This window comes from Urocitellus parryii, chromosome 3, assembly GCF_045843805.1.
Source record: "Urocitellus parryii isolate mUroPar1 chromosome 3, mUroPar1.hap1, whole genome shotgun sequence".
In the NCBI taxonomy this organism is placed as follows: domain Eukaryota; kingdom Metazoa; phylum Chordata; class Mammalia; order Rodentia; family Sciuridae; genus Urocitellus; species Urocitellus parryii.
The window spans coordinates 54,395,276-54,422,166 of NC_135533.1; the positions used below are offsets into that span (position 1 = coordinate 54,395,276).

A 26,891-nucleotide genomic window follows, 5' to 3' on the forward strand; every position below is an offset into this window, starting at 1 on the left:
TGGGTTATATGGTAGGATCAGAAAAGACTTCCAGTTTATAGAAGTGATTTTTTCATGTTCCTTATATATATATTTTCTAGTTTTCTACATAAGTATTCATTCATTCAACAACTATTGATTATACACATATCAGGTATGGTACTACTCAGGTCTCTGCCTTGTGGAATTTGCATTCTAGAAAAATATGTATTATTAGTGTAATTGTTTTAATAAGTAAATTACAATAAGGAGTTACAACAACCAATAGTTCCAGGAACATGGATTTAGAATAAAAAGATGACTCCTCAAAAGGAAGACAATAAAGGAAGGAGGAGGGAATTAAAGCACAACCTGTTTCTAATGGACATTCTTCAAGTTCTTCTCAAAGTGTTCCATTTCCCTAAACTGGGCTCTGTAGTTTAAAAAAAAAAAAAAAAAAAATATATATATATATATATATATATATATATATATTTGTCGTTGAACACAATACCTTTTATTTATTTATTTATTTATTTATTATGTGGTGCTGAGAATTGAACCCAGCGCCTTGCACATGCTATGTGAGTGCTCTACCACTTAGCCACAACCCCAGCCCTCTGTAGTTCTTAGTATGCCTGGAAAAATGGGGACTTTTTCAATATCTGTTTAGAAACACCTGCTACTCAAGTATATTGCAATCATCTTTATTACAAAGGAACTTGGTACAATACTTTTAAAAGTATTCAGTTTGTAAAGAAACCTAAGCCATTAATTTAAATTATGAAATCTCTTTGTTGGTCCTATGATGTGTAGGATGGTGGCATCAACTGCTAAAGCAGGTGCTACTAAACATTTGGAAACACCCAAAAAGCAAGTCCTCCCACTATGTGAGGACACAGTGGTCCCTCACCAGAAACTACAGGGGCCCTCATGTTAGACTTCTTACCTACTACAGGGGCCCTCATGTTAGACTTCTTACCCTCAAGAACTACAAGAAACAAATTTCTACATTTATTAAATAAATGTCAAAGATAGAAAGTAGATAGCAAAGGAGGGTCCAAAATTGCATATTAGAAGCACATAGCACAGCTGGACCTGATGGTGCATGCCTATAATCCCAGAGCTCAGGAGGTTGGGACAGGAGGATCACAAGTTCAAAGCCATCCTCAGCAAAAGCAAGGTGCTAAGCAACTCAGTGAGACCCTGTCTCCAAATAAAATGCAAAATAGGGCTGGGGATGTGGCTCAGTGGTCAAGTACCTCAGAGTTCAATCCTCAGTACCCATGCCCCAAAAGAAGCATCTAGCACTTGCCCATTTCACCTGGGTTAAATCTCTAGGAGTGTGTGCGTACACACACACACATACACACAACAACAACAACTGAACTGCAAGGCATAAGGGAACAAAAGTTTCCCCTTCAAAACTGTGGTTTGGAGAGCCAGCTGTAAGAGTCCATCCAGGGGAATAAGCAGCTATGTGTGATTTCACTTGGGAGCTAAGTCACACTAAGTAGAATCACAAGCAGTACATTGTGAGGGGACTGCCCACTGCTTTCCCCACAATAGATATTTGTGATTATATAGCTTCTTCCTGCACCAGTATACACTACTTATTTCTTGGCTCACCTCCCATGGTCCAGAAGAGGCAGCAGAGGCCATTCACTCTGCCACCTTTGTTTATTCTTAAGCTTTTTGAATTCTGGATATTAATCCTCTGTCAGAAGAACCCCAGATAGACATAACCAGAAAAGAATGTCTCCATAAGATGTAGTTAAACAAAGTACAAAACAAATAAATAATATTAAAAGCTGCAAAAGAGAAGCATAAAGTCACATTTAAAGGCAGACCCATCAGAATTAATTTCTCTGTAGAAACTCAAAAGACCAGGAGAGCATGGAATGATGTATCAAGAAGATATAATGATTATAAATATATAGAGATATATGCTGAATCAGAGAATCCAATGTTATAACACAAAAACTACTAGACATAAAGGGAGAGATAGGCCACAATGAAATAATAGTTGGTGACTTCAAATCTTCACATCATCAACAGAACATCCAGATTAGTAAAAGAAAAAGAAAAAAATCAACAAAGAAACATTGAGTTACGGAATCAAATGGAATTAAGAGATATCTATAGAATATCCCATCCAATAGCTGTGGGATACACATTCTTTTCATAAGCACATGGAACTTTTCCTAGAATAGATATTAGAACATAAAATAAGTCATAATATTTTTTAAAAAATTGGAATAACTTCTTGCATATTATCAGATGATAATGGAATGCAACTATAAATCAACAGCAAGACAAACTCCAGAAATTATACAAACACATGAATAATTTAAAATACACTTTGAGGGGCTGGGGATGTGGCTCAAGAGGTAGCGCGCTCGCCTGGCATGCGTGCGACCTGGGTTCGATCCTCAGCACCACATACCAACAAAGATGTTGTGTCTGCCGAGAACTAAAAAATAAATATTAAAAATTCTCTCTCTCTCTCTCTCTCTCTCTCTCTCTCTCTCTCTCTCTCTCCTCTCTCACTCTCTCTAAAAAAAAATAAAAAATAAAATACACTTTGAATGAACAGTAGGTTATTGAAGAACTTGGGGAGGGGTGGAATTAAAAATTCCTAGAATAAAATGAAAATGGAAACTCAATCTACCAGAAACTATGGTATACAGTGAAAGCAGTACTAGTAATGAAGTTTATATCTATGATTGCCTACATTAAAAAGAGAGAGAGAGATCTCAAATAATAACCTAATGATGTATCTCAAAGTCTTAGAAAAACAAGGGAAAACTAAACCCAAAACCAGAAGAAGGGAAAAATAGTATAGATCAGGCAGAAATAAATGAAAAGAGACTAAAAGAACAATACAAAGAATCAATGAAACAAAGGTGGGTTTTTAAAATTTGTTTTTTGTGGTATTGGGGATTGAACTCAGGGTCTCAATGTTAGGCAAGTTCTCTTCCAATGAGCAACACCCCCAGAAGAACTAATGAACAAATTCAGCAAAGAAGCAGAATGCAAAATCAACATTAAAAAATCAGTAGCTTTTCTATATTCCAATAATGAACTCATTGAGCAACAGGAAAGCAATCTGATTTACAATAGCCTCAAAAGAAAAACAAAAACCCAAAGAGTAGTAAACTTAACCAAAGAGGCAAAAGATCTCTACAAGGAAATTGTACTGGGGAAAGTGGATATCCACATGTAGAAGATTGAAACTTGACCTTTATCTATCAACTTGTACAAAAATCAAATCATAATGGACCAAAGAGACCTCAATGTAAGACCTGAAACTTTGAAACTGCTAGAAGAAAACTTACAGGAAACATTTAAAGATATTGGCACAGAAATGATTTCCTGAATAAAACTCCAATAGCTCAGGTAACAAAAGCAAGAACTGACAAATGGAGATTACATCAAATTAAAAACTTCTTCATTGCAAAGGAAACAATCTACAAAGTAAAAGAGAACCTACGAATGGGCAAACAACTTTGCCAACTATTCTTCTGACAGAGGATTAGTATCCAGAACTCAAAATCGTAACAACCTAAGAACAAATAATCCAATAGTAGAAGCGAAGGTGGGAGTGAGGTGCTCCTCTGTAATCAGGCTGAATGGCCTCTGCTACCTCTGCCAAACCATGGGAGGTGAGCCAAGAAGTCAGACCACTCAGGACACAGAGGTGGTGAGGTGGTGGTGTGGGCAGCCGTCAGGGACTGAGTGTGGGGAGCCTGCTGGCTGCTGGCCTGGCCTGGCCAAACTGAAATTGCTATTCTTGGCCACCGCAGGGCAGTCCACACTGTCTTCCGGAATCCTTATCACACAGGAAGAACATTTTCCTGACATTTAGGTGCTTTTATATTCATCTCAAAACACATCCTGAACTCAGGGCCTGGCAGGTATTCTTATGTTGTCTTCTAGAGTAGGTAGTCCTGCTTCTCTCATCCAGCCACTTTCCCTGTTGAAACATGGATATCTTTCTACACATTACCTCCATGGTTTGGAATGGAAAAGACTGCTTTTCTTTTGTTCCACCTTTCAGATTCAGTACAGAAAGAAGCCCTTTGGATGCAGTTATCCTTCATCAGGAAGGGAAAAAAAAGTAAGCAACTGATAATGGGTCATCTTCTGCAGTTTGCTAATTATTGAGAAATTATTCTGCAAGCTGAAGGCTGATGTTTAATTTGAAACAGGTGCTTAGGATGTGGTACTTCCTGGAGAGCCAATTCCTCAGGAATTGTGCTTTTCTCTCAGACAACTTCTAAAACCTCCCCTTCTTTCCTCAATAAGACCATTTCTCTCTTCACCAGAGTAGAAGAGGCACATCTTACCTTTTCATTGAAAACATGGAATCTAGAAGAGATGCTCCCAGGTTGCTTTTTTTTTTTTAATTTTTATTGGTTGTTCACAACATTACAAAGCTCTTGACATATCATATTTCATATATTAGATTGAAGTGGGTTATGAACTCCCAATTTTACCCCGAATGCAGATTGCAGATTCCAATTTTACCCCGAATGCAGATTCCAGGTTGCTTTTCATCAGAATTTCAAGCCTCTCTGAATCTGTACAGTTTGAACCAACTATCTTCCTTTGAAAGGGAGGAAATCTCCTCCTTGTCCTTAAAGAGTAATATTCCCACTTCTGTCCAGCAACCTATCCATATTTGCCTCCTTCTCATGAATTTGCTTCTAGAAATTTCTCCTTTACTTCTTGAATCACAGATCTCTCTCTTTCTATGAGGTTATTCCTTCCAATTCACAAATAAATTCTAGTAGCTCTTGTATTAAAAGGAAAGCAGATCTGTCCTTCACTCCACCTGTATCCTTTATCTCCCTCCAATTCACAGCAAAACTTGCTAAAAGCAGTCCTGAATTTCCATGGGAAGCTTTATCCTTTTTTTGTTTTAAACTTTTCTCTTTCCTTCTGGTTCCTCATTCCTTGGATTGTATCTTTTTCTCCAGCTTTCTGAGTCCAACTTCCTCAAGTGGTTTGTTATCCCTTCTCATTTTCCTGACCTCTAAGTACACCAGCCCTCTTCTCCCCATCAGCCCTTCTTTCCTAAGTAATTGCAGACATTTCCATTCCTTTAATCCACCCTCCACATACCACCTTTTTTTAAGGTACCAGGCAGTGAACCCAGGGCCTTGTGCATGCTACATAAGTGTTTTACCACTAAGCTACATTCCCAGCCTGTCCTGACACCTGTTCCTTTAAATATCACCTCTAAAGTGATGTCACATTCAGTCCAGGCCTCAACTTTGATCTTTATACTTGTAAGAGTTCCAACCTCTGTTTGGAATCTCTATTTAGATGTCTCATGTGCATCTCAAACCTAGACCATCCAAAAGGAAACCCTTGGTTTGTGGTTCCAAACCTGCTTCACAGCCAGTTTTTGTATGTATTGGTATGTATTCTACCACTGGGCTACATCCCCAGCCCTTTTAAAAATTTTATTGAATCAGAATCGCCCTAAGTTGCCAAGACTGGCTTTGAAGTTGTGATTCTCCTGAGTAGCTGGAATGATCACTAAGCCTGGCTCAGTCTTTGCCTTTTTGTTTGTTTGTTTGTTTTCTGTACTGAGGATTGAACTCTGGGGCACTCAACCACTGAGCCACATACCCCAGCCCTATTTTGTATTTTTTTTCTTTTTCTTTTTATTGGTTGCTCAAAACATTACAAAGCTCTTGACATATCATATTTCATACATTAGATTTTATTTAGAGACAGCAACTCATGTTCACTGAGGCTAGCTTTGAATTTGCCATTCTTTGGCCTCAGCCTCCTGAGCCGCAGGGATTATAGGCATGAGCCACTGCTCCTGGCAATCTTTGCCATTTTAATAAATGACATAACCATCCACCCAGTTGCACAAGTCAACAACCAAGGAGTTGTCTGTAGTTTTTATATGCACTTATCAGTTATACTGGTGAGTTCTTGCTGCAAAAAAATACTTCAGATGTTGCAGATCTCACCATGTTCTGCTTGATCTGGTTCAAGCCGAATCACTTATCCTAAGGGCTGGGTTTGGGGTGAAGCAAGTGAGGAGCCTAGGGCACAATATTTAAAGAGGCTCCCTGGGAGTGAATGACCCTCTTGCCTGGCCCTAAACCCTGGCCTTCCTAACCTTATCTCATCATTACCCACCCTCCCTAGCTGTACTCCACCTAGACCAGAATTTTTCCTGCTCCTCCCAGATCTAGCCCAGGCCCTGGAAAAGACTAAGCACTTTTTGCCTTCATGGATTTTGCATCTTTACCTGGTGCCCTCTTCCTCCTGCTCAGCACCTGGCTGCCTCCTTCTCTTCTTCTGGTCTCTGTCTATAATTCTACTTCTTCAACTTGGCCTTTTTTGACCATTGTATCTAAAATAGACCTTTCCTCCCAAATTAATTCCTATTTTTGGCATTTCAACTCCACCACAATGGTTGTCACAATCTATAAAATATTTTTTATTTATACACTTAATTATTTAATTCCCAGAACTACCACTAGAAAGGAGCTCCATGAGGTCAGTACCCATACCTGTTAATAAATCACTGAATCTTATGGCTCAATACCTGGCATACAGAATTAGTCTACAAATATTGATTACACAAATGAATAATAAACAAATATATGAATGAGCCAGACTACCCTCCCCGAAAGTTATCTTATAAATATAATGTTTCTGGAAAAACCACATATAAAGTAAAAAACATACAATGTACAAGTTAAGATCTTAGAAATTAGACTCTGAATTCAAATTCAGCTCTACCACTTGCAGCTCCCTGAACTTGGGGAAGATTTAATAGATTTCTCATCTATTGAAAAAGGAGATGATAATAGTACCTACCTTGCAGGGTTGGTGTGAGGATTAAATGAGATAACTAGGCAAAGTCCTTTGTATAGTTTCTAATACATACTAAATAAAATTAATCCATAGACTAAATACTTGTCTATGAAAACTCAGGAGACCTGGAGCTTGAACTACTATTTTCATATATAAAGACAATTAGTTATCAACAATTCAATCCTCTTCACTAAATATTTATAGGGCCATCTATTATGTACCAATTTCTATGCTAGGCAAACATGAACTGCTAACCAACTGCTAAGCAAACATGAACTAGACATGCATGGTTCCTGTTCCCAGGAGCACTGGATGTTGCTTTGTCACAGTCATTAGAGCCAGCTGCATAGAGCAATGCCCCATTCTGTTCTCCCTCCTATGGCTTTGGGAGTGAGACCCCACATTGGGACCAACAGAACATTCTCCCCTGTGGGAATCTACCTGGCCTGCTCTGAATAATCTGGAGTGCTCCATAACCAAATTTTAACTCAACACAATATTGTTTACCATGTATTACTAACTTCAAAGTAGTCTGTTTTCAAGCCACCTTTCTACACACAGCCATACCCTCCACTACTTCCCATCAGCTGAGACTCAGACTTAACCTTCAGGGAAACAGCTTTGAGAACTCAAGTTCCAGGAAGCCATTCCCAATCCCCTGATTGGGTTGTGGGCTCCTCGATGGCACCCCATTAGCAGGCAATGTTGCCTCTGCCACAGCCTTTAGCACACTAAATTGTGAGCCTCCACTTCTCCACTAAACTATGAACCCCTTGAAAACAGGTGGCACATCTTATTCTTGTCAGTGTACATCCTAGGTGATCCATAAAATTATAATAAATAATGAGACTTCTTTTCCATGACTTGGAGGCTTTGAGGGATTGGACAGGGTGGTGGTGCCAGTAGTGCTGAAACAAGATCGTGAGGATGAGGGGCAGAGGAGAATATCTATACTGTTACACACATACTATGCAACAGATTTCTAAAATGCTTATGGAAATATTATGGAATAAATCAAGTTCCAAAATAAAACAAAAAAATCTCACCTGTGTTGGAACATTTTCCCAGAAGATTAAAATAAGAGGATGGATAAAAGGGGGGTGGAATACTCATGTATGTCCAAGCTAAGACACTTTTGTTTTTAATTTCCTTTAAACCAGTTTCACACTACAGGTGAACATCCATGTGTAAAATGTATAATAATTTAATGAGCTAAAATAATAATTTTTAAAAACCAGACTAGAATAGGACATATTAGAAGTTATTAATACAGTGAGAATAAACATTATTTCACAAAAATTTAATGATGTTTGTATAGATTGTGATATAATGCATATTTATTACTACAAGTTGTGGTTTATAGGGGATGGGATTGTGGCTCAGCGGTAGAGTGCTCACCTAGCACATGTGAGGACCTGGGTTTGATCCTCAGTACCACATAAAAATAAATAAACAAAATAAAGATATTGTGTCCAACTACAACTAAAATAAATAAATAAATATTTTTAAATGTTGTGGTTTATAAATGTGGAAAGCCACTTTTTGGTATATGCCTCTAAGTTGGAGCCACACAACTAGAGAAGCTATAGCATTTCCCAGGAAAAGAACTCAATGGAAGAGGAGAAAAGAGGTGAATCTTCCCACTGAGGGACTCCAGAGGAAAGATGTAGGCCTTGAAGAGGGAGTAAGCATTTGGTACAGAGCCATGGTACAAGGAGTAGGGCCAGGCCATTGTGGACTACAGCAGGAGACAGTATCTCTCAACTACTTGAGACCCAGCCCACCAACATCTTACCTTGCAGTGTACCCACAAGTCCAGTACTAACTCCTGAAATGATATCACTGAGCAGCCATTCCTTGATTCGGTATTTGGGGAGCCAGTCCAAGATGGGCAAGAGAGACTTTAGCACACCAAAAGCTCTCTTTCTTGAACAACTGTCAAAAAACGAGAAAGCTGGATTTCCAATTCACTTTCAGGCATAACCAATTATAAATCCTAGAATTATAGAATTAACTCCTCTGATGTTTATAACCATTTAGAAAAATAATTTATGGAAAATACTAGCACTGGAGAGCTACCACGATTTTGCCAAGAATTGTAGCTATCCTTTTAAGTGCACTGTACTAGGAAACACAGGATTAAATGTCCCCTCCTCTCCTCCACCTTTTTAATCCTGTGAGAAAATATCCCTACACAAGAACCCATTTTCTGGTCCAGCCAAAGAGGGATCAATGTGGAGTCTCTAAGTGGAGATTAATTTTTAGACTTCTAACCTAGGTACCGCCTTCTTTTCTTTAAACAAAAATAAACACACTGAATATTTTGGCAATACAAGCTTGGAGTCAGTTAAGAAAACCTTAACATAATAAATGTATACCTTGTAGCAACTTTAAATTCAACAACCTACACACATAAGAGGAAAAATATCAACAATAATAGGTAAACATTTGACTCATAATAGAAAATTGTGTTTTTAAAAATTATGACATTTATGAAACAATTGGAAATGTTTAATGTTGAGCCAATGTTTTTATGTTAAGGAATTGGTTTTAGGTAGATAACAATATGTGGATTTATAGAAAGAAAAAATATATATATTTTATACATTATGTATAAGTTATGCATATATATTTTATATATAATTTTATGCATTTTTTTTCATTCTGGGGAATGAACCCAGAGGGGCGCAAGCCAAACCCAGACAGGGCCTTCCTAAATTACTGAAGCTGACCTCAAACTTGTGATCTTCCTGTGTCAGACTCCCAAGTCTCTGGGATTACTGGACTGGGACACCACACCTGGCTTGTGGTTATATTTTTAAAGAGTTCTTAGAGGTACATACTAAAAGATATATACAGTGGTCCCTCCTTTTCCATGCATTCTGAGTCAACCACAGATCAAAAATCAGGGGGAAAATTGTGTCTATATTGAACATATGTAGATTCTTACTTCCTAAGTAGCACACTATAACAACCATTTACACAGCATTTACATATGTTGGTATAACAAGTAATTTATATATATTATAGCCATTTTATATAAGGGACTTGAGCATCCTTAGATTTTGGTATCTTCCAGATTCCTGGAGCCAATCTCCTATGGATGTCAGGATTTCCTTCAAAATATTGGAGGGGTAAGGGAATGGTTGTAGGTAAAATAAGATTAACTGAGTTGGTCATTGTTGAAGCTAGGTGATGAGTAAAAACTTCGCAGGGGGGATTATTATACCTTTCCATATAATTTAAGTGTTGCATAATAAAAGGGTAAAAAAAAAGAAAAGAAAAATTTGCAATTAGTTGACTGTTTTCTAAGTTCTTCATGTTTGGATTTTCTAATTCTGTGTGGCACATTTGGGCTTAGAGACAAGGTGGTTCTCTGTAGGGGTCCCCCTGTCTCCTGGTGAAGTAATTGGAGTACACCACTTGGAGCTGTTTTCTTTCATCCAGGTCTCTAACTAAATGGTATCAAGCCCGCATTCTCTTGAGGGTTTCAAGGACTCCTGGCCTGGTGGTGGGTTTATCCACCATTTCCTTTAAATGAGCCGTTTTCTTCCCTTCTTTCCTCATGCTTCCTTCAAAAGAAGGCAACACAGAGACCCACAGTACCTCAAGGTACACTCCAGGTTTCATCAAGAAAAAAGAGATGGGGCTCCGGGAATCCACTCCCTCCGAAGGCGAGTTTCCCCAGGCAAGAGTTACAGTGATTCCTGGCGGGAGACTGATGGAGCCACCGTCGGACAAGGAAAGGTGGCATTGTGGTGGTGAGACTCAGAATCAAGTCTCTCAGAGAAGCCCCGGGCAGTGTCGCGGGTAGGGCGGGAGCCCCCCACCCCGCACACCCAGACGCCCCGCTCCACTTCTCTCCACGCCTCTGGCCAACTACCTGCAGCTCTTGGCCAGGCTCTCCCGCAGAGTCCTGCGCTCCTGCAGGCGCCGCTCGTGCTGTTGCTGGAAGGCGAGCTCGTTGTAGACCGGCCGCGACACCACGTAGCTGCAGCTGTACTCTGGTAGCTGTGGCGGATCCGATCTGCTGCCCGGCGCTGCCATGACCTGCGAACCCGAGGACAACTAAGAGGGAGGAGAAGCGGCAAGGGAGGACAATCGGAGTTGAAGAGCAAGAAACAGGCTGTTAGCATCTGTTAGCTGCCTCTGGGCGCCACCTGTTGTGGCTGACCGTGGCGAGCCTGGTCTGCGTCCTGCAGCCCTCCGCGCCAGCGACACGCAGTTCCACGGCACACAGGCCAACCTGGAGTGGGGCACCTGAGCACCTTCGTGTCCCGTGGCCTGCACCTACTGCCGGGGACTACCCCACTCTGAAGAGAGGGATCCTTATTCTGAGGGCTTCCAGATTTGGAACAAGTCGCCGCCTCGGGCAGCTGGGGCGCTGTCCGCGTCCTGAAATCTCTACAAACCACCCTTCGGACAGGGGCCTCAAGAGCTTGCCAGGGGAAAAGCGCCCTCCCTTCCAGTACCAGACCCAGGGCACTGTTCCAGGCACGTAGTGGGAGGGGTGCACCAAGCAGGGCGTGGGACCCCCAAGATGTGCTCCTGAGGTCCAGAGGTTGCCTACGCTGCAGGCAAATTCCAGCGATAGGTCCCAGCTCTCCTGCGGGGTAGAGGAGGAGGACCCCACGTCTTGTTTTCTAACCCCCTTACTCTCAGCTTCTCAGAAAGAAGGCTGTACTGCCCCCTGCCCGCCCGCAGCTGCCCCTAGACTAGTCTCGTCCCGGGGAGTTGTGCGAGGGCGGGGCGGAGTGAGGTAGTCTTCAGCAGTGAACTCACCTGCTTCGCTCCTGCGCTCCGTCCGGAATGCCCGGGGACAGCCGCTCCGCAGCCTTTATAGCACAGACAGAAGTCGGTGAGACGTTTTATTTATGGAGCAACAGAGACACCTTGGTCAAAAGGAAGGACACAAGGACTGCGGCCTTTCCCCCACGGACCCTACCCGGAAAGAAATCCTTTCCCTGCCGCGTTCTTTCCCTTTCCCGAACCTGGAGGGCTGAGTGTGTTACTGGCTGTCACACAGGGGCCACCCAGATCTTCACTCACCCCCCAATTACTAAGGCGGGTGGCGAGGTCAGGGGCGGGGCAGCCCCTGTGGTATTCTTTTTCCGGAGAGCAGCACCAGCTGGGAGGGCTGACCTTGATTCCTAGGTTGTGTGAATCCACGCTCCACAGTCTAGCACAGGTGCTCTCAAGGGGTGTGGGGGCGGGGAGGAGAGGAGGAGTGGTTGATTTTGTGTATTAATAAGACTTTGGATTTCCAGAAAGTATTTAGGAGTACTCAGTGGGTGATGGTTAGAGTGTTCATAATTTACTCGTAGATTGTTACCTCAAAGTCAAGTGTTCAGGTGGCCCCTCTGGTTCTTTATTTTTTCTCATGCACCTGGACAATCAGGGAGGGAATAAGCTGGACTAGACAGGAATCAAGACTCAAGGGTGAGGGGCAGTCAGATCTATTCTACCTCATCAGTGTGTTGTCTTCTGTGGGTAAGTACATGCTGGAATAAATCTTGCAAAAACTAATACAAGATTAAGATGAACATCAAAGGAAGGATTATCACCTGAGTTTCAATGTTTTGAGGTAAATGAAGAAGAGGCTTCAAAATATGGACCTTCTGGACACTGTCAGTTACCCATATTGAAAATACAGAATATGACTCATCTTTCAGCTCCTGGAAACAGTACTCCTCAGTGTAAATTCCCTAGTCAACACCATGCAAGCATGCGTGTATTTCTGAGGAATGACTCAACAGCTTTCAACAGATTTTCAAAGACTTTCTTGACCCAAGGAAGTTAAGAACTAGCTGGGTGTGGTGGCTCTGGCCAGTAGGCCCAGACACTCAGGAGGCTGAGGTGGAAGGATCACTTGAGCTGGTGAGTTCAAGACCAGCTTGGGCAACATAGTGAGCCTCTGTCTCTGAGAGGAAGAGAGGAAGAAAAAGGCCACTGAAGAAGGAACCTAAAAAACAATTGAAGTCATGAAGTGAATTCTTATCCACTTGCAGAGAAGAGGGAAAGAATCACTTGTGTGTTGTGGTTTCATATACCAGAGTTGCTTAACTAAAGGCTATTTTGCCCCCTCCCACCCATGACAATATTAAGAGACATTCTTGGTTTTCACATCTGGAAGAATGTTACTGAGATCTATTGGGTAGAGGTCAGGGATGCTTCTAAACATCCAATAGTGGAGTTCATCATCCTGCTAAGGTTTTGTGTATGATTCAACTTTTACATTTACTAATAATTTCCCACCTGTATTAAATATACTCATCTTTCCATATATTTGTATGTGTGTATGTATTTCTTACAAATAGCACGTTGTGGTTGAATATATAACTCAGCTCCACTGAAATAGAGAGGAAATGTTTATTTTAAAGTATTATCTGAATATGCCTATATTATATACCCTTACACATACTTTCAAGGTCCAGTTAAAATGCCATCTTTTCCATCAACATTCCTTGATGCTTTCAGTCAGAAGTAATATAACCCTTTTTGTGGTTTCTCTTGGCACCTTATCTGATTCCCAAGATGTCTCTCATAATTACCTTAGTATCATATTTGTATTTACCAATAAGTCTTACCTTCCTCATTAAACAAAAACTTCTTGAGGACAAGCAATATATCTCCCTCCAACAATTATTACCTTCTATCATGTTCTCTTAACAGACTTACTTATAGCCCAAACATGTTTTTTAAAACTAAAAATTATATTACATGTTTGTCTGCATTTTGTTTTTCAGGTAAGATTATGATATAGGTAAGTACATGTGGATTTTCCTAGCCTGGGCCAATGGCTGTCTAGGATTCCAGAATATCAACTCATATATACAACTTCACAGAAAATCACCTAGATGATTCAAGCCTTTCTTTAATTTAGGGGCATTCTGTACAAACATAAAGACAACCATATATTTATTTTAGTCTGGTCCAGTCAGTCCTCTGAGCCACTTTGCTTCAGGACTTGGCAATGGTTTGGTTGTGATAGTGATTCAGAGGATTAAGGAGTGAGATAGAGATGGCAGAAAGACAGAGGAGAAAACAGACTATCAAATAACACCAGGAGTGAACAGTGTTAATTCTCTTGACAAATAAACAGAATTTTTGGAAAGGCAAATGTATAAGAATTCCATTCAATAATCACTATATGTCCTGCATGTAAATGGATGAAGATATTGCTTCTTTTTTTTCTATTAAATACTTTTACTATAGCAGAAATAAATAGTGCATGAACAGAATAGCATTTCCACTACAAAATTCTATGAGAGGATAAAACTTCTTTTCTCATAGGTAAGAGTCCGTGAAGTTGGCTGTGTTTTAAAAACAGAGAAGAGTAGGAGGTGATAACAGTTTTCTCTCCTCACACAATTTACTTGTTATATTAAACACATAAGATTACTCACTTGGGCTTTACAAATCAAGCTTCACCTATTTTACATAGAGGTGGGTGGTTCTTATTTATCAGAATTTAATCATATCCAGGATTCTTTCCAAGAGATAGATGTGTCACTTCAAAATAAATGTCAGACAATAATACTGTTACTTTAGATTTTTAAATTAGCAGATAATGATGATTTAAAATGTATATTCTGATTTATCATATCATTTGGGGTGTTAGATATACACATTCATTCATTCGTTCACTCAAGGGTTTATTAAACATTTTTTTGTTGGTCATGGATAGAATGTTGAACAAAGTCATGCACCTAGCCTCATTTGTGGATGTAGCAGATACTTACCAAATGGTCACAACAAATATATACTATTTCAATGATTTTAAAAATGCATATTTTCTACAATTTATCAGGATTCATCTTACAATTGATGATGTGCAATGGTTCAATTGGCAGCATTTTTTTCTTTCTTAGTCAAAAATAATTTTGAGCTTTATAATCAATGGCATCCTAAAACTAATGAAATATATATTTCTATACTTTCATAGTATATCTATGCTTTTAAGTGACTATTTGTGCTACAAGAATGATTAGATTCCTTTGTTTATTTAAGTGCAGCTAATTTTGTTACATTTTCCTTATCTAAACAGGAATATAGTGGATTTTTTTTTAATTTTCACAACATAAGAAGTTCTGTAATCAAGAATTGCAGAAGAAACATTCAAATAATGCCCAAAATGCTATTTTAAAAAGCAACCTAGAGATTTTTATTATTTTCTACATTTGAAGTGTGATGTATGAAGCCTATTTATTATTTTTTATGTGAAGTTGAATCATTTTTGCTGGGAGGCAGTGTTTGGAATTCTAGGGATGAAAACCAGGGCCTCCTACATGATAGGCAAGCACTCTACCATTGAGCTATATCCCCAGCCCCAGTTATCCACACTTAAAACTGAAACCCTGCTCACATTGCAGATTGGCATTCATGGTCAATAGAAAACCCCAAAAATCACTAGGGAAAGAGGTAATTTTCCCCCAGGAAAATTTAACCCTAATTTTGATCTTTTATTTTTATTATGGTTGTTAAGTTTCTTCTCTCAATTTTCCTGACTTTTCCTGCTCTGAACAATTTTCTGAGCTTATTGTCAATAGCCATACAGTTTTGTCCTCAATTGTTTTGTTTCCTGCATGTTACTTTAAAAAAAACCAATATCTTTATTTATTATTTTTATGTGATTGGAGCTGAGGATCGAATTCAGGGCCTCACATGTTCTCGGCGAGTGTTCTACCGCTGAGCCACAACCTCAGCCCAGCCCCACTGCATGTTATTGTTTTTTTTTCTCTCCAGTTATAAGATATGCTCCTTAAGGATATAAATAACATATATCTTTTATGGTATTAAAAAATAAGATGTGTCTATAGTAGAAAATTTGGGAGGGCTGGGGTTGTGGCTCAGTGGTAGAGCGCTCATCTAGCATGTGCGAGGCCCTGGGTTCAATCCTCAGCACCAAGTAAAAATAAATAAAGGTATTTAAAAAAAGAAAAGAAAAATTGGGAAATATATTAAATTAAAAATGGCAATCACTTCTTATCACATTGCTCACATAATAACAGTTATGAATTTTGCTTATTTCCTTTGTCTTTTTTTCTCTGTGCATACAAAGGTGTTCCCTCCCTCCCTCTTCTTTTCTTTTCTTTCTCTCTCTCTTTCCCTCCCTCCCCCCCTTTCTCTTTCTTTCTTTCCCAGTGGCACTTGACCACTGAGCCACATCCCCAGCCCAATTTTGTATTTTATTTGGAGACAGAGTCTCACCAAGTTGCTTAGTCCCTCACTCCTCCTGCCTCAGCCTCCTGAGGTGCTGGGATTACAGGCATGCACCACCCCTCCCAGCAAAGGCGTGTATTTTAATTAAGATTATAATGTTAGGGGCTAGGGCTGTGGCTCAGTAGTAGCATGCTTGCCTAGCATGTGTGAGGCACTGGGTTCTATTCTCAGCACCATATATAAATAAATAAATGAATAAAGGTCCATCAATAACTAATAACGATTAAAAAATATAATGTTAGCTTGTTTTGTTTCCTACCTTGGCAAATTATGATAATATAATAGGAACTGGATAAATACTTGCTTGATTGATTGGCTGATGATAGAATGTTAAGTAATCACTAGATAGGAATAAAAGTAATTTTATTTTAAATGTTTTTAAGAGACAGAATCTCATTATGTTGTTCCAGCTGATCCTGAACCCCTGATCTCAAGTGATCCTCCTTCCTTAGCCTCCTAGGTAACTGGGAGTAGAGGTGTATGCCACCATGCCCAGATTCAAATTAAACTAACCTTAAAAGGTGAGAATCCACCCTTTGAAAAAAATTCTTTGTAATCCTTATCTGGAAATCTTTGCAGCTTAAAACAAATTTAGTGTGACTAAAATTACAATTCAATAAATTTCTCAGGCTATAGGAGAGATCCTGCTTTTGGGGGGGAGGGTAATGAGAATTTAACCCCAGGGGCACTTTACTACTGAGCTAAATCCCCAGCCCTTTTATTTATTTATTTATTTATTATTGGTTGTTCAAAACATTACAAGGCTCATGACATCTTTCATACATTTGATTCAAGTGGGTTATGAACTCCCAATATTTACCCCAAATACAAGTTGCAGAATCACATCGGTTACACATCCACATTTTTACATAATACCACATTAGTGACTGTTGTATTCTGCTACCTTTCCTATCCCCTATTATCCACCCTTCCCTCTCATCTTCCCTCTCTACCCCATCTGCTGTTACTCAATTCTCTCCCTTGTTTTTTTTCCCCTTTCCCCTCACAAACTCTTATATGTAATTTTGTGTAACAATGAGGGTCTCCTTCCATTTCCATACAGTTTCCCTTCTCTCTCCCTTTCTCCCCCCCCTCGTCTCTGTTTAATGTTAATCTTTTCCTCATGCTCTTCCTCCCTGTTCTGTTCTTAGTTGCTCTCTTTATATCAAATAAGACATTTGGCATTTTTTTTTAAGGATTGGCTAGCTTCACTTAGCATAATCTGCTCTAATGCCATCCATTTCCCTGCAAAATCCATGATTTTGTCGTTTTTTAGTGGTGCGTAATACTCCATTGTGTATAAATGCCACATTTTTTTTTATCCATTCATCCCCTTTTTATCTTTTATTTTGAGACAACATTTCCCTAAGTTGCCTAGGGCCTCACTAAGTTACTGAGGCTGGCTTTGAATTTGTGATCCTCCTGCCTCAGCCTCCCGAGTTGCTGGTATTACATTCTTTCATTCTTTAATATGAATCCAAACTTAAATTTACTGCTATTAAAAATATTCTAAGATACATTAATAAAAAAAACAAGTTACAATATAATAGAAATCTAAATTTAATATGTAGTTTAGTAGATTTGTCTCTTCCTACCATAAAACAATGGGATAGTTATTCCTTTTTTTTCAATGTGGTGCTGGGGAGTGAACCCAGAGAGTTCTTTGGTGGTCTTCCTGCACTTAAAACTTACTTTCCAAAGTGACCAAAAAGAGTTTTAGAAATGCATATCTGGTCAGGTGCATCTATCCTTAATTTAAAACCTTTCAAAATGGCTCTCCATTGTCATTAGTCTCCTCCTTCTATGAACTCATGGTACTAAGCTCTCTTTTATCTCTGGATTTGGTGACCTGCTTCTTTCTTAGTTTAGTTATCCCTTTTGATAATGGCTTTCATAACAGGCAAAGGTAAAGTTAGATGTTCTTCCTATACATGTCTTTAGCACTCTTACTGTGTGCACTTCCCACACTGAATCCAGTATTTTCTAAAACCAGTATTAGGCCTTAAATTCCTTGAGAGTAAACACTATTTAAAATGTTGTGGAGTCTGACTGAGTTTCAATCTAGGCTCTATAGTTTTTTACCTGTGTGACCTTGAGGAAGTTATTTGGTTTTCCCTGGACTCAACTGCATCAATTTTAAAATAAGACTATGTGAGAATAGTATTATCTCATAATGTTGGAGTATTAAATGCCCATGCCTGGCACATAGTAAGCATTTGATAAATGTTAGCTATTATACTTGAGTTTCAGAGCCCTAGAGAGCAATTTAAGTTAGATCTTGGTGTATTTTGAGCTTCATTCCAGAAAAAGGTACATGGGTGTATGTATACGTTATTTAATGTTGCCAGGAATAGCTAATTTTATCTGTCAAAAATTTCTTTCTAGCACGCTCTTTTGAGTCATGGATTTTGGCTTTTAAGTAAGCTAAAGGTTGTTAATTGGGAAAAGGGCCAGAAGAACTTATCCACAGCTTTGGAATCACATGTTGAACAAATCTGGCATCACAAGTGTCAAGCTGCCTTCTGTTTCTAATCGTTTTTCTTTCTAATTTAGTTTCTCCCACTCAAAGGGATTATAATTTATTTTCATTGCAGAGTCCATGAAGATGTCACAAGATGTGAAGGCAATCATTTTCAAGTACATGAAACCCATATTTGCTGAACATCATAGTTGGCTTTATCCCAAGTGCTAAGCAGTAGCAATACTTCCCCGGATTGAGAAAACATGTTACTGATCTACAGAGCCTGGCAAGGATCCTTAGCCGACATCTCATCTATACCTCTGAAAAAAAAATGTATATATACAATATATACATGTATATAAATTTTACATATACAAAGCAAGTGGCAGCATCTAATTTTTGAAAGTGTGTAAGAGTAGGTCAGCAGAGTCTGGGCTACGAAAGCTTTGAACCTGTCATATTTCAAAATCTTCTCCCAGGGAATTTCACTTTTCTTCCCTTTCCTCTCTTCATTTTCCAATAGCTAGCATGCCACCCTTTACTTTAACTTAACAGAACAACCTCCTTCTTCATGTCCCATATTCTGCTCTATCACCCACATGCATTTTCTACACATAGGCTCTGAAATTCCTATAAAACGAGGTGACTGGAAATGCTTTTTGGTCACAAACTCTTTTTCCCTCCAGGAAGTCCCACCAGTATCTCCTTTGTACTGAACACACTTTCCTTGGAGATCTTTCTGTTTTATTTCTACCACAGATTTGACATCATCTTTTGCCAGTTCCTTCTGTGTTTGTGGAAACCCCCCAGTATAAAGAAATTTTTCTGGAGGGTTTAAAGCTTAATTCTGTGACCTTGAACAAGTTCCCAAACCTCCTTCACAAGTATAATGAAGTAACAGTCATTCATTACATTGTCATGGTAATTAAATACAATGACAAACTTGCTGGACCATAGTAAAATGCTCAATAAAGTTAATCCTCTTCCCTTTTTTCCTAGTTTTTTTGTTTCCTTCATAGTACCTCACTGGCCAGTGGGAGGTAACCCTGAATGCTGATTCACAGTATGGGTTCTGGGTTTGATTTTCTGCTTAGCCACTCCCTAAGGAATTAAGGAAACATAATCTCTTTATACCTAATTTTCCTTGTCTGCAAATTGGGGATAATACTAGCATTTACTTCGGAGGGTTAGCTGCAATGATTAAATGACAGAGAGAGGTAAAGCAATTAGAGTGTAGCACATGGTGAGTACTCAAGGAATGCCTGCTGACACTATCACAATGCGCAGTGATAGTAGGTGCCTAAAAATACAATGAATTGAGAAAAAAAATCAGAATAGATTAACTGAGATAATATTGGTTGCTGTTCTCTACCCAATGGTTGTCTTCTTTTCAGTTTGCCCAATGCATTTTATAACTGGATTTTACAAAAGATTTACTGGGCTGGTTCAAACTGTATTCAAGTCATAAAAATCATAAAAATATATATATTTTTGTACTGGAGATTGAACCCAGGGGCACTTTACCACTGAGCTATATCCCAATCCTCTTAATTTTTTATTTTGACACAGGGTCTTGCTAAATTGCTGAGACTGGCCTGGAACTTGTAATCCTCCTTCTTCAGTCTCCTGATTAACTGGGAGTACACGTGTATACCATGGAAAAATAAAAAAATTTGGAAGACAAAAGCCAGAAGGAATTGTTAAGTAGAATCATAACAAAGTAGGAAAGATGTTTTATGAGGGTGAATGAGAAATTTCTAGGGTTATACATGTTGTTATTTAAATTTAGCTGATGTAATGTTAATATAATTATATTAGGAACATTAAACTAAGAACATCAGAAGTATAAATAAACTTTTTATTCCTCCCTCTAACAGGCTAATAATGTATTATAAACATCTCATTAATCTGCAGTGTTTCTAGAAAAGTAAGGTATTTAATTCAGAAATATTGCTTTTTAAAAAAAGTGTTAATTTCATCAGTCTTATAATTTAAGGAATCAACTATTTCTACAAGAACAAATACCAAAAATTACAGTCCTCAGCCTCCTTGTCTCAGTTCCCCTCCCTAAGGTAACCACATTCAAATTCATTACCTGAGTCTTAGATATGTATGTCCCTATCTCTAAATAATATTCATGTATATGTTTTTCTTATTTTGTGAGATAAAGATTTAGCTCTCTTTCCTGTATTCTCACCACCACCAAAGCTCTGTGAATTCGTCATTGCCTCATCCTCCCAATACAGCATCATAAATTTGGTTAGATCAAGAGTTAGTATTTATATTGTTAATACTTCTGTTTTCTGTATAGAGTAGAGCTATGTGGAAAATCACTATTAACTTTTTATTTCCTGGACTGCTTGTGTTTCCTTGCATTCTAATTGTCTTGCTTTTTTGTTTCCTCATTTTGTGTGCTTTGTTTTCTATGACTTATCACTTATCACTATTTAACCCTAAACTGACTTCCAGCTTCTACATGGCTCAGTATGATTATTCTGATCAACTTCATCTTCTAGAAAAATTCTTTCCCGGAGTTGTCTGAGCTGCTTTGTAACTAGCTAACAACCTCTCTTAACCAACATCCTGGGGATTTTCTCTGCTTCTTCCCTGTATGGATCTCCTTTTTCCTGGTTACAATCTTCCTTTTTCTTGGTTTACTCATCCTTTAGGTGGAGTATATCCTCCCTCTAGTAGCTTCTTAAGGATAGATGTGTAGGAGATAAATTTTTTGGAGAACTTGCAAGCCTAAAAAATGTCCTCACTCATATTTGGCTTATAACTTGACTATAGAGTACTAGGTTGGATATATTTTTTTTTAGTCAGAATTTTGAAAACATTGCTCTCTTGTTTTCTATTTTCCTAAGTTTCTTTTGAGAAACCTGAATTTATCCAGATGCATAATCTCTGTGTTTTTCTGGATACCTGTAGAATCTTCTTTTTGAACTCAGTTCACTGGTTTGAATGTTTCCCCACCAAAATTCAGTTGAAATTTGATGGCCAATGTGGTATTAAGGAGTGGAGTCTTTAAGGAGTGATTATGTGATAACCTCTCATGAATGGGATTTGATGCCTTTATATAAGGGCTTAATTGAGGAAATTCATCACTTCTTGCCTGTGTGTCTTCTGCCACATGAGGACACAGACTCTTTCCCCTCTGGAGAATACTGCATGAAGGTCCCATCTTAGAAGCAGACAATAGCCTTCACCAGACCTGAATCTGTTGCTGCCTTGATCTTGGGCATTTCCATCTCCAGGACCATGGGGAATAAATTTTGTTTTTTATATATTAGTCTCAGCTATTTTGCTATGGTAACTCAAACAGAATAAGAGTTGATTTTTAGGCATTGTGTTGATATTTTAAGTGGGCCCTTATTTTTCTTCCAATAGCTCTTTTTTTATTTTCCAAAAACAATTTAAAAAAGTTTCCAATTCTGATTTTATGAGTGCATTGAGATAAGAATCCATGGCGTCTCTGAAGACATTGAGAGCTTTGCTGTTATTCTTCCTATACACTTTCTGTTTTCATCACATTAAAAAATTCTTTTCAGGCTTTTCTCAGACCTCTTCATGCTTGATTGCCTGCTCATACTGAGGGCCGAAAGAGCTGCCTGGAAGCTTTAAATGAGTGGGTGAGGTTTGTTCATGAGGAGATTTCCTGTAGGGTGAGTTATTACCCTGTGTCTGTGGTTGGGGAACCTTTGATGTCAACATCCATGTCTCTTTGGGCCCTTCCTCTTGGGTCTGATGAATTCCCACCAAGGAAATACACTTTGGTTTCCTGCAGGTAAAGGACTTGATTGCCATCATTCTGGGGTGAGGAAGAAACTCTGCACTTAGTATGCATGCATCATTTACCTAACTCTCCCATTTTCTCTGTTTATTAAAACAGACCTCTGTTTTACTTTCTTCAGAGAGGAAACCTGTCTTCTGCTGGTCCAGGGAGGGGAGCCATCCAGCATTCTGGGGAAAGAGGGGCATCCAGGGATCAGATTGTTCAGACAGCTTCCAACCAACATGCTCCTCTTTTCAGGGAGTAGTGGTGTCAACACCTGAGCCTTCATTATTTGGTGGTTTAAATTGACCTGATTCTTGGCTTTCTCTAAGAAGTAAGATATTCAATTTGATTTTTCATCAGTACCACTTGTTCATCTGCTTGGTAGCTGTTTCTTTTCATGTTCACTTCATCCTTGTACCTTTATGCCTTAAAAAAATCCCTTTATAATTTGGCCAATATCACTATACTGATCTCCTTTTGATTTTCAAGAGATCCTTTCCCCTCTCCCAACTTTCTTTTCCTTTTTCCTCTCTAGCTTCCCCATTTAAGAGAAACTGTACAACCCTTGACCTTTTAAGTCTGGCTTATTTCAAGTGCAGTTTAAAAGAAAGTGAAAGTGTATTTTCAATAGCCATCCTTTTGCAAGTTTGCTTTCCCTAGGTGAAAAATCCTACACTGGATATTTTCTAGTGTTTGGAGAGTTTTACAATTGCCTGCACTTAAAAAAACCACAGGCAGCAGACTCTGGGCACGCTTTGCTGGGAGGAACTCCTCTTCAAACCCAAAATGTAGGAGTGTGTTTGCTTCTCTTACCAGTTAAAAATAAAAATTCTCCAAATCAAGAACCAAGAAAAAGTTATGGGAATCTGATTGCAAAAAGCATTTTCAAAAGTATAAGCATTCTCTCTAGGTGTCCATTGACAGATGAATGGCTAAAGAAAATATGGTATATATATATACAATGGAGTTTGATTCAGCCATAAAGATGAAAATTATGTCATCTGTAGGAAAACAGAACCAACATTATTCACTTAACATTATGTTAAGTGAAATAAGCCAGACTTAGAAGATCAAGGGTTGTACAGTTTCTCTCAATGGGGAAGCTAGAGAGGAAAAAGTCAAAAGAAAGGTGGGAGTGGGGCAGGAACTGTATGAAAATCAAAAGGAGATCAGTAGGGAAAGGACTAGAGGATATGAGGTGGGGAGAAAGAGGGGAAGTGTTGGGAGTGATATTGGCCAAGTTATAATTATATTGTATGTATATATGTAACAAAAAATCCCATCATTATGTAACTATAATGCATCATGGGGCTGGAGATGTGGCTCAGCGGTAGCGCGCTCGCCTGGCATGCGTGCGGCCCGGGTTCGATCCTCAGCACCACATACCAACAAAGATGTTGTGTCCGCCGAGAACTAAAAAATAAATATTAAAAAAAAAATAATGCATCAATAAAAACTGTGAAAAGAGAGGAAAAAAAGGAAAAAAGTATTTAGCATTATCAAAAAGCTGTGGGATTTTAAAGCTTTTACCAAAGAAGTTTGAGTAAATATGTTTTAACTAATTTAAACATTATACAATGTACACACATATCCATTACAAGGTGTCCCATTAGTATGTACAATTTTTATGTTTTTATCAGTTAAAAATAAATTCAATTAAAAAGAAGTGAAGGGGCTGGGGATGTGGTAGTACACTCACCTAGAATGCGTGAGGCACTGGGTTTGATTCTCAGCACCACATAAAAATAAAGATATTGTGTCCACCTAAAACTAAAAAAATAAATATTAAAAAAAGAAGTGAAGACAAAAGTTAAAAAATAAAAAAACCCAAAGTGGCCTTTTAAAAACATATTTAGTATTCAAATAACTTACTCATTGTGGTAGAAAGAATAATGGCCTCTCAAATATTTCTACATCCTAATTCTTGGAACCTATGACTGTGTTGAGTTACATAGCAAAGGGAAATTAGGTGGCTAATCAGTTAAATTATATAGATTGTCTACATGAACCTAATGTAATCACGAGGATTCTTAATGTGGAAAAAGGAAGCAGAAGGGTCTGTGTCAGAATATGATGTTAGAAAGATATGACCAACCATTGCTAGCTTAGAAGAGGGAAAGGGCCATAAGCCAAGAAATATGGTCAACCTCTAGAAGCTGGAAAAGGAAAGAAAACATTCTCCTCCAGAGCCTCCTGAAGGAGCTCTGCTAGAAAAGGAAAGATTCTCCTTCAGAGCCTCCTGAAAGAGCTGGAATGACATTTTTCCTTTAGCCCAATAAGCCCAATTTTGGACTTCTGACCTTCAGAACAGTAAGATAATACATTTGTGTTGTTTTGAACCATTAAGCTTTCTCATAATAGGTAACAGCACCAATAGGAAATGAATATACTCACTATAATTTTTTTTTTAAAGTGAGTCATACTTTAAGGTTTCAGCAAGTTAATTCCATTCCTTACCTAGAGGCAGACTAACTTGGAAGTAATGAAGTTTAAGCTTCAGGGCTCTGGATACAGAGATCCCTTTGAATACTGGAGTTGAAGAGTATCCTAGGTAGAACGGAGAAACCACGCTGCAACTAGGAAGCATTCCTGATAAAAACACCCTAAGAGAGCTTAGAAGATAGATCAAAATCTCTATAGCTACATGATTTGTGATTTCTGTTCTTATTCTGAGTAAATTATTGCATTCATACCTAACTTTATTTTGGTATTTTTGTATTTATTTTTATATAGAGTACTCCCTACTCTAGGCCTTCATAAAAATTAGATCTGCCCACTCTTGCCTTTTAAAAAGTCAAAAATGTTATATATATTGTATAGACATAATTATATGTAATTATTATTTTTAACTATTGGGAAAGGGAAAAAATGCTGTTGAGGCTGAAGTGGCTAATAAATGCCCCCAACCCAGGCCCTTCCACAATATCAATCTGCCAATGAGATTTTAAGGGAAATACATCAGTTCCTAGAATACATAGGGAATTATTAATATTTTAAGATGGTTAAAATTGTATCTGCAATTCACGATAGCAAGACTGTGGAACCAGCCTAGATGCCCTTCAATAGATGAATGGATAAAAAAAATGTGGCATTTATACACTATGGAGTATTACTCTGCATTAAAAAATGACAAAATTATAGAATTTGGAGGGAAATGGATGGCATTAGAGCAGATTATGCTAAGTGAAGCTAGTCAATCTTTAAAAAACAAATACCAAATGACTCCTTTGATATAAGGGGTGTAAACAAGGACAGGGTAGGGACGAAGAGCTTGAGAAGAATATTTACAGTAAACAGGGATGAGAGGTGGGAGGGAAAGGGAGTGAGAAGGGAAATTGCATGGAAATGGAAGGCGATCCTCAGGGTTATACAAAATGTCATATAAGAGGTAAGGAGGGGTAAGTCAAGAGAATACAAATGGAAGACATGATTTACAGTAGAAGGGGTAGAGAGAGAAAAGGGGAGGGGAGGGAAGGGGAGGGGAGGGGGGATAGTAGACAATAGGACAGACAGCAGAATACATCAGACACTAGAAAGGCAATATGTCAATCAATGGAAGGGTAACTGATGTGATACAGCAATTTGTATACGGGGTAAAAGCGGGAGTTCATAATCCACTTGAATCAAACCGTGTAATATGATGTATTAAGAACTATGTAATGTTATGAACGACCAATAAAAAAAAAAAAATAAAATAAAATTGTATCTGATCATGTAATAATCTTACTATAAGAGGGCACATTCTAAAGACAGGGAATGGGAAGTCACTTGAAAAGAATCAGATGCACTAGAACTGAACTGAATACAACCCCCCAAATGAATATTTATTGCATATGGAAGCACATTGGGTACTGTGCTTTGTTTGGGGTGGGAAAAGAGGACACCAGAGGGCATTTTTATTACATAGAAGTAGGGGGTCCTCCTTCTACCTTTTCCCCCATTGTTTTTGTATTGTGGTAAAATAAGCAAAACAAAATTTTCTATCCTAAATCTTTTATGAGTGTAGTTAATTAGTATTGTCTACATTCACATTGTTGTACAATCACCACTGACTTACCTCCAGAACATTTTACTTTTCAGACCTATTCATACATTTCTGTCAGATTTTTAAAAAATGGGGACAATTCACCATTTGAACATTAGTGTATAACAGAGTAACTTACCACCAGATACTACTTTACATGTATTAACTCAATGAATTCTGTTAAGAAGTGCATGGAATAGAGCTCTAACCACCTTGAAGATGAAGAAAGTGAAAGTCATAATGTAAATGGGAATTGAACCTAGGTAGTTTATGCATGTAACCACTATGCCCTATGGTTTCCACAGATCATTTTCTGCCAATAAATATTCTCATGAAAAGTCAACATCAGGGGATAGGTTAAATACACTATGCCATAGGAAGTCTCAGTCCCCTTCTTCGCTCCCAGTGGTTATGGGCTCGGTTTCATTGCTAACAATGGTTACCTGGCTCAGTAATTGTCAATGGGGGCAGTGGTGAATAGGGCTTATGAAAAACTACTGGCCCCTCAGATGATGTTTATATGACCTGTTATAGGTAAGTTGTACACTCTTTTCATAGAATATTTTATTGACATTAGGGGAAAAGCAGGTTATGGTGGAGTA

At 38.5% G+C, this 26,891-nt stretch overlaps 1 protein-coding gene across 1 annotated transcript in view; it reads right to left on the minus strand.

Moving 5' to 3' along the window:
• The window catches only part of Slc26a4 (solute carrier family 26 member 4), a 53,109-nt gene extending 42,255 nt beyond the window's left edge, over nucleotides 1-10,854 (minus strand). Inside the window, exons 1-2 of the mRNA XM_026395791.2 lie at nucleotides 10,691-10,854; nucleotides 8,603-8,742 (exon numbers count right to left, since the gene is read on the minus strand). Of these exons, the coding sequence (XP_026251576.2) occupies nucleotides 8,603-8,742; nucleotides 10,691-10,854 (304 nt within the window). The remainder of the gene's footprint in view (nucleotides 1-8,602; nucleotides 8,743-10,690) is intronic.
• Between the last annotated feature and the right edge of the window lie 16,037 nt (nucleotides 10,855-26,891).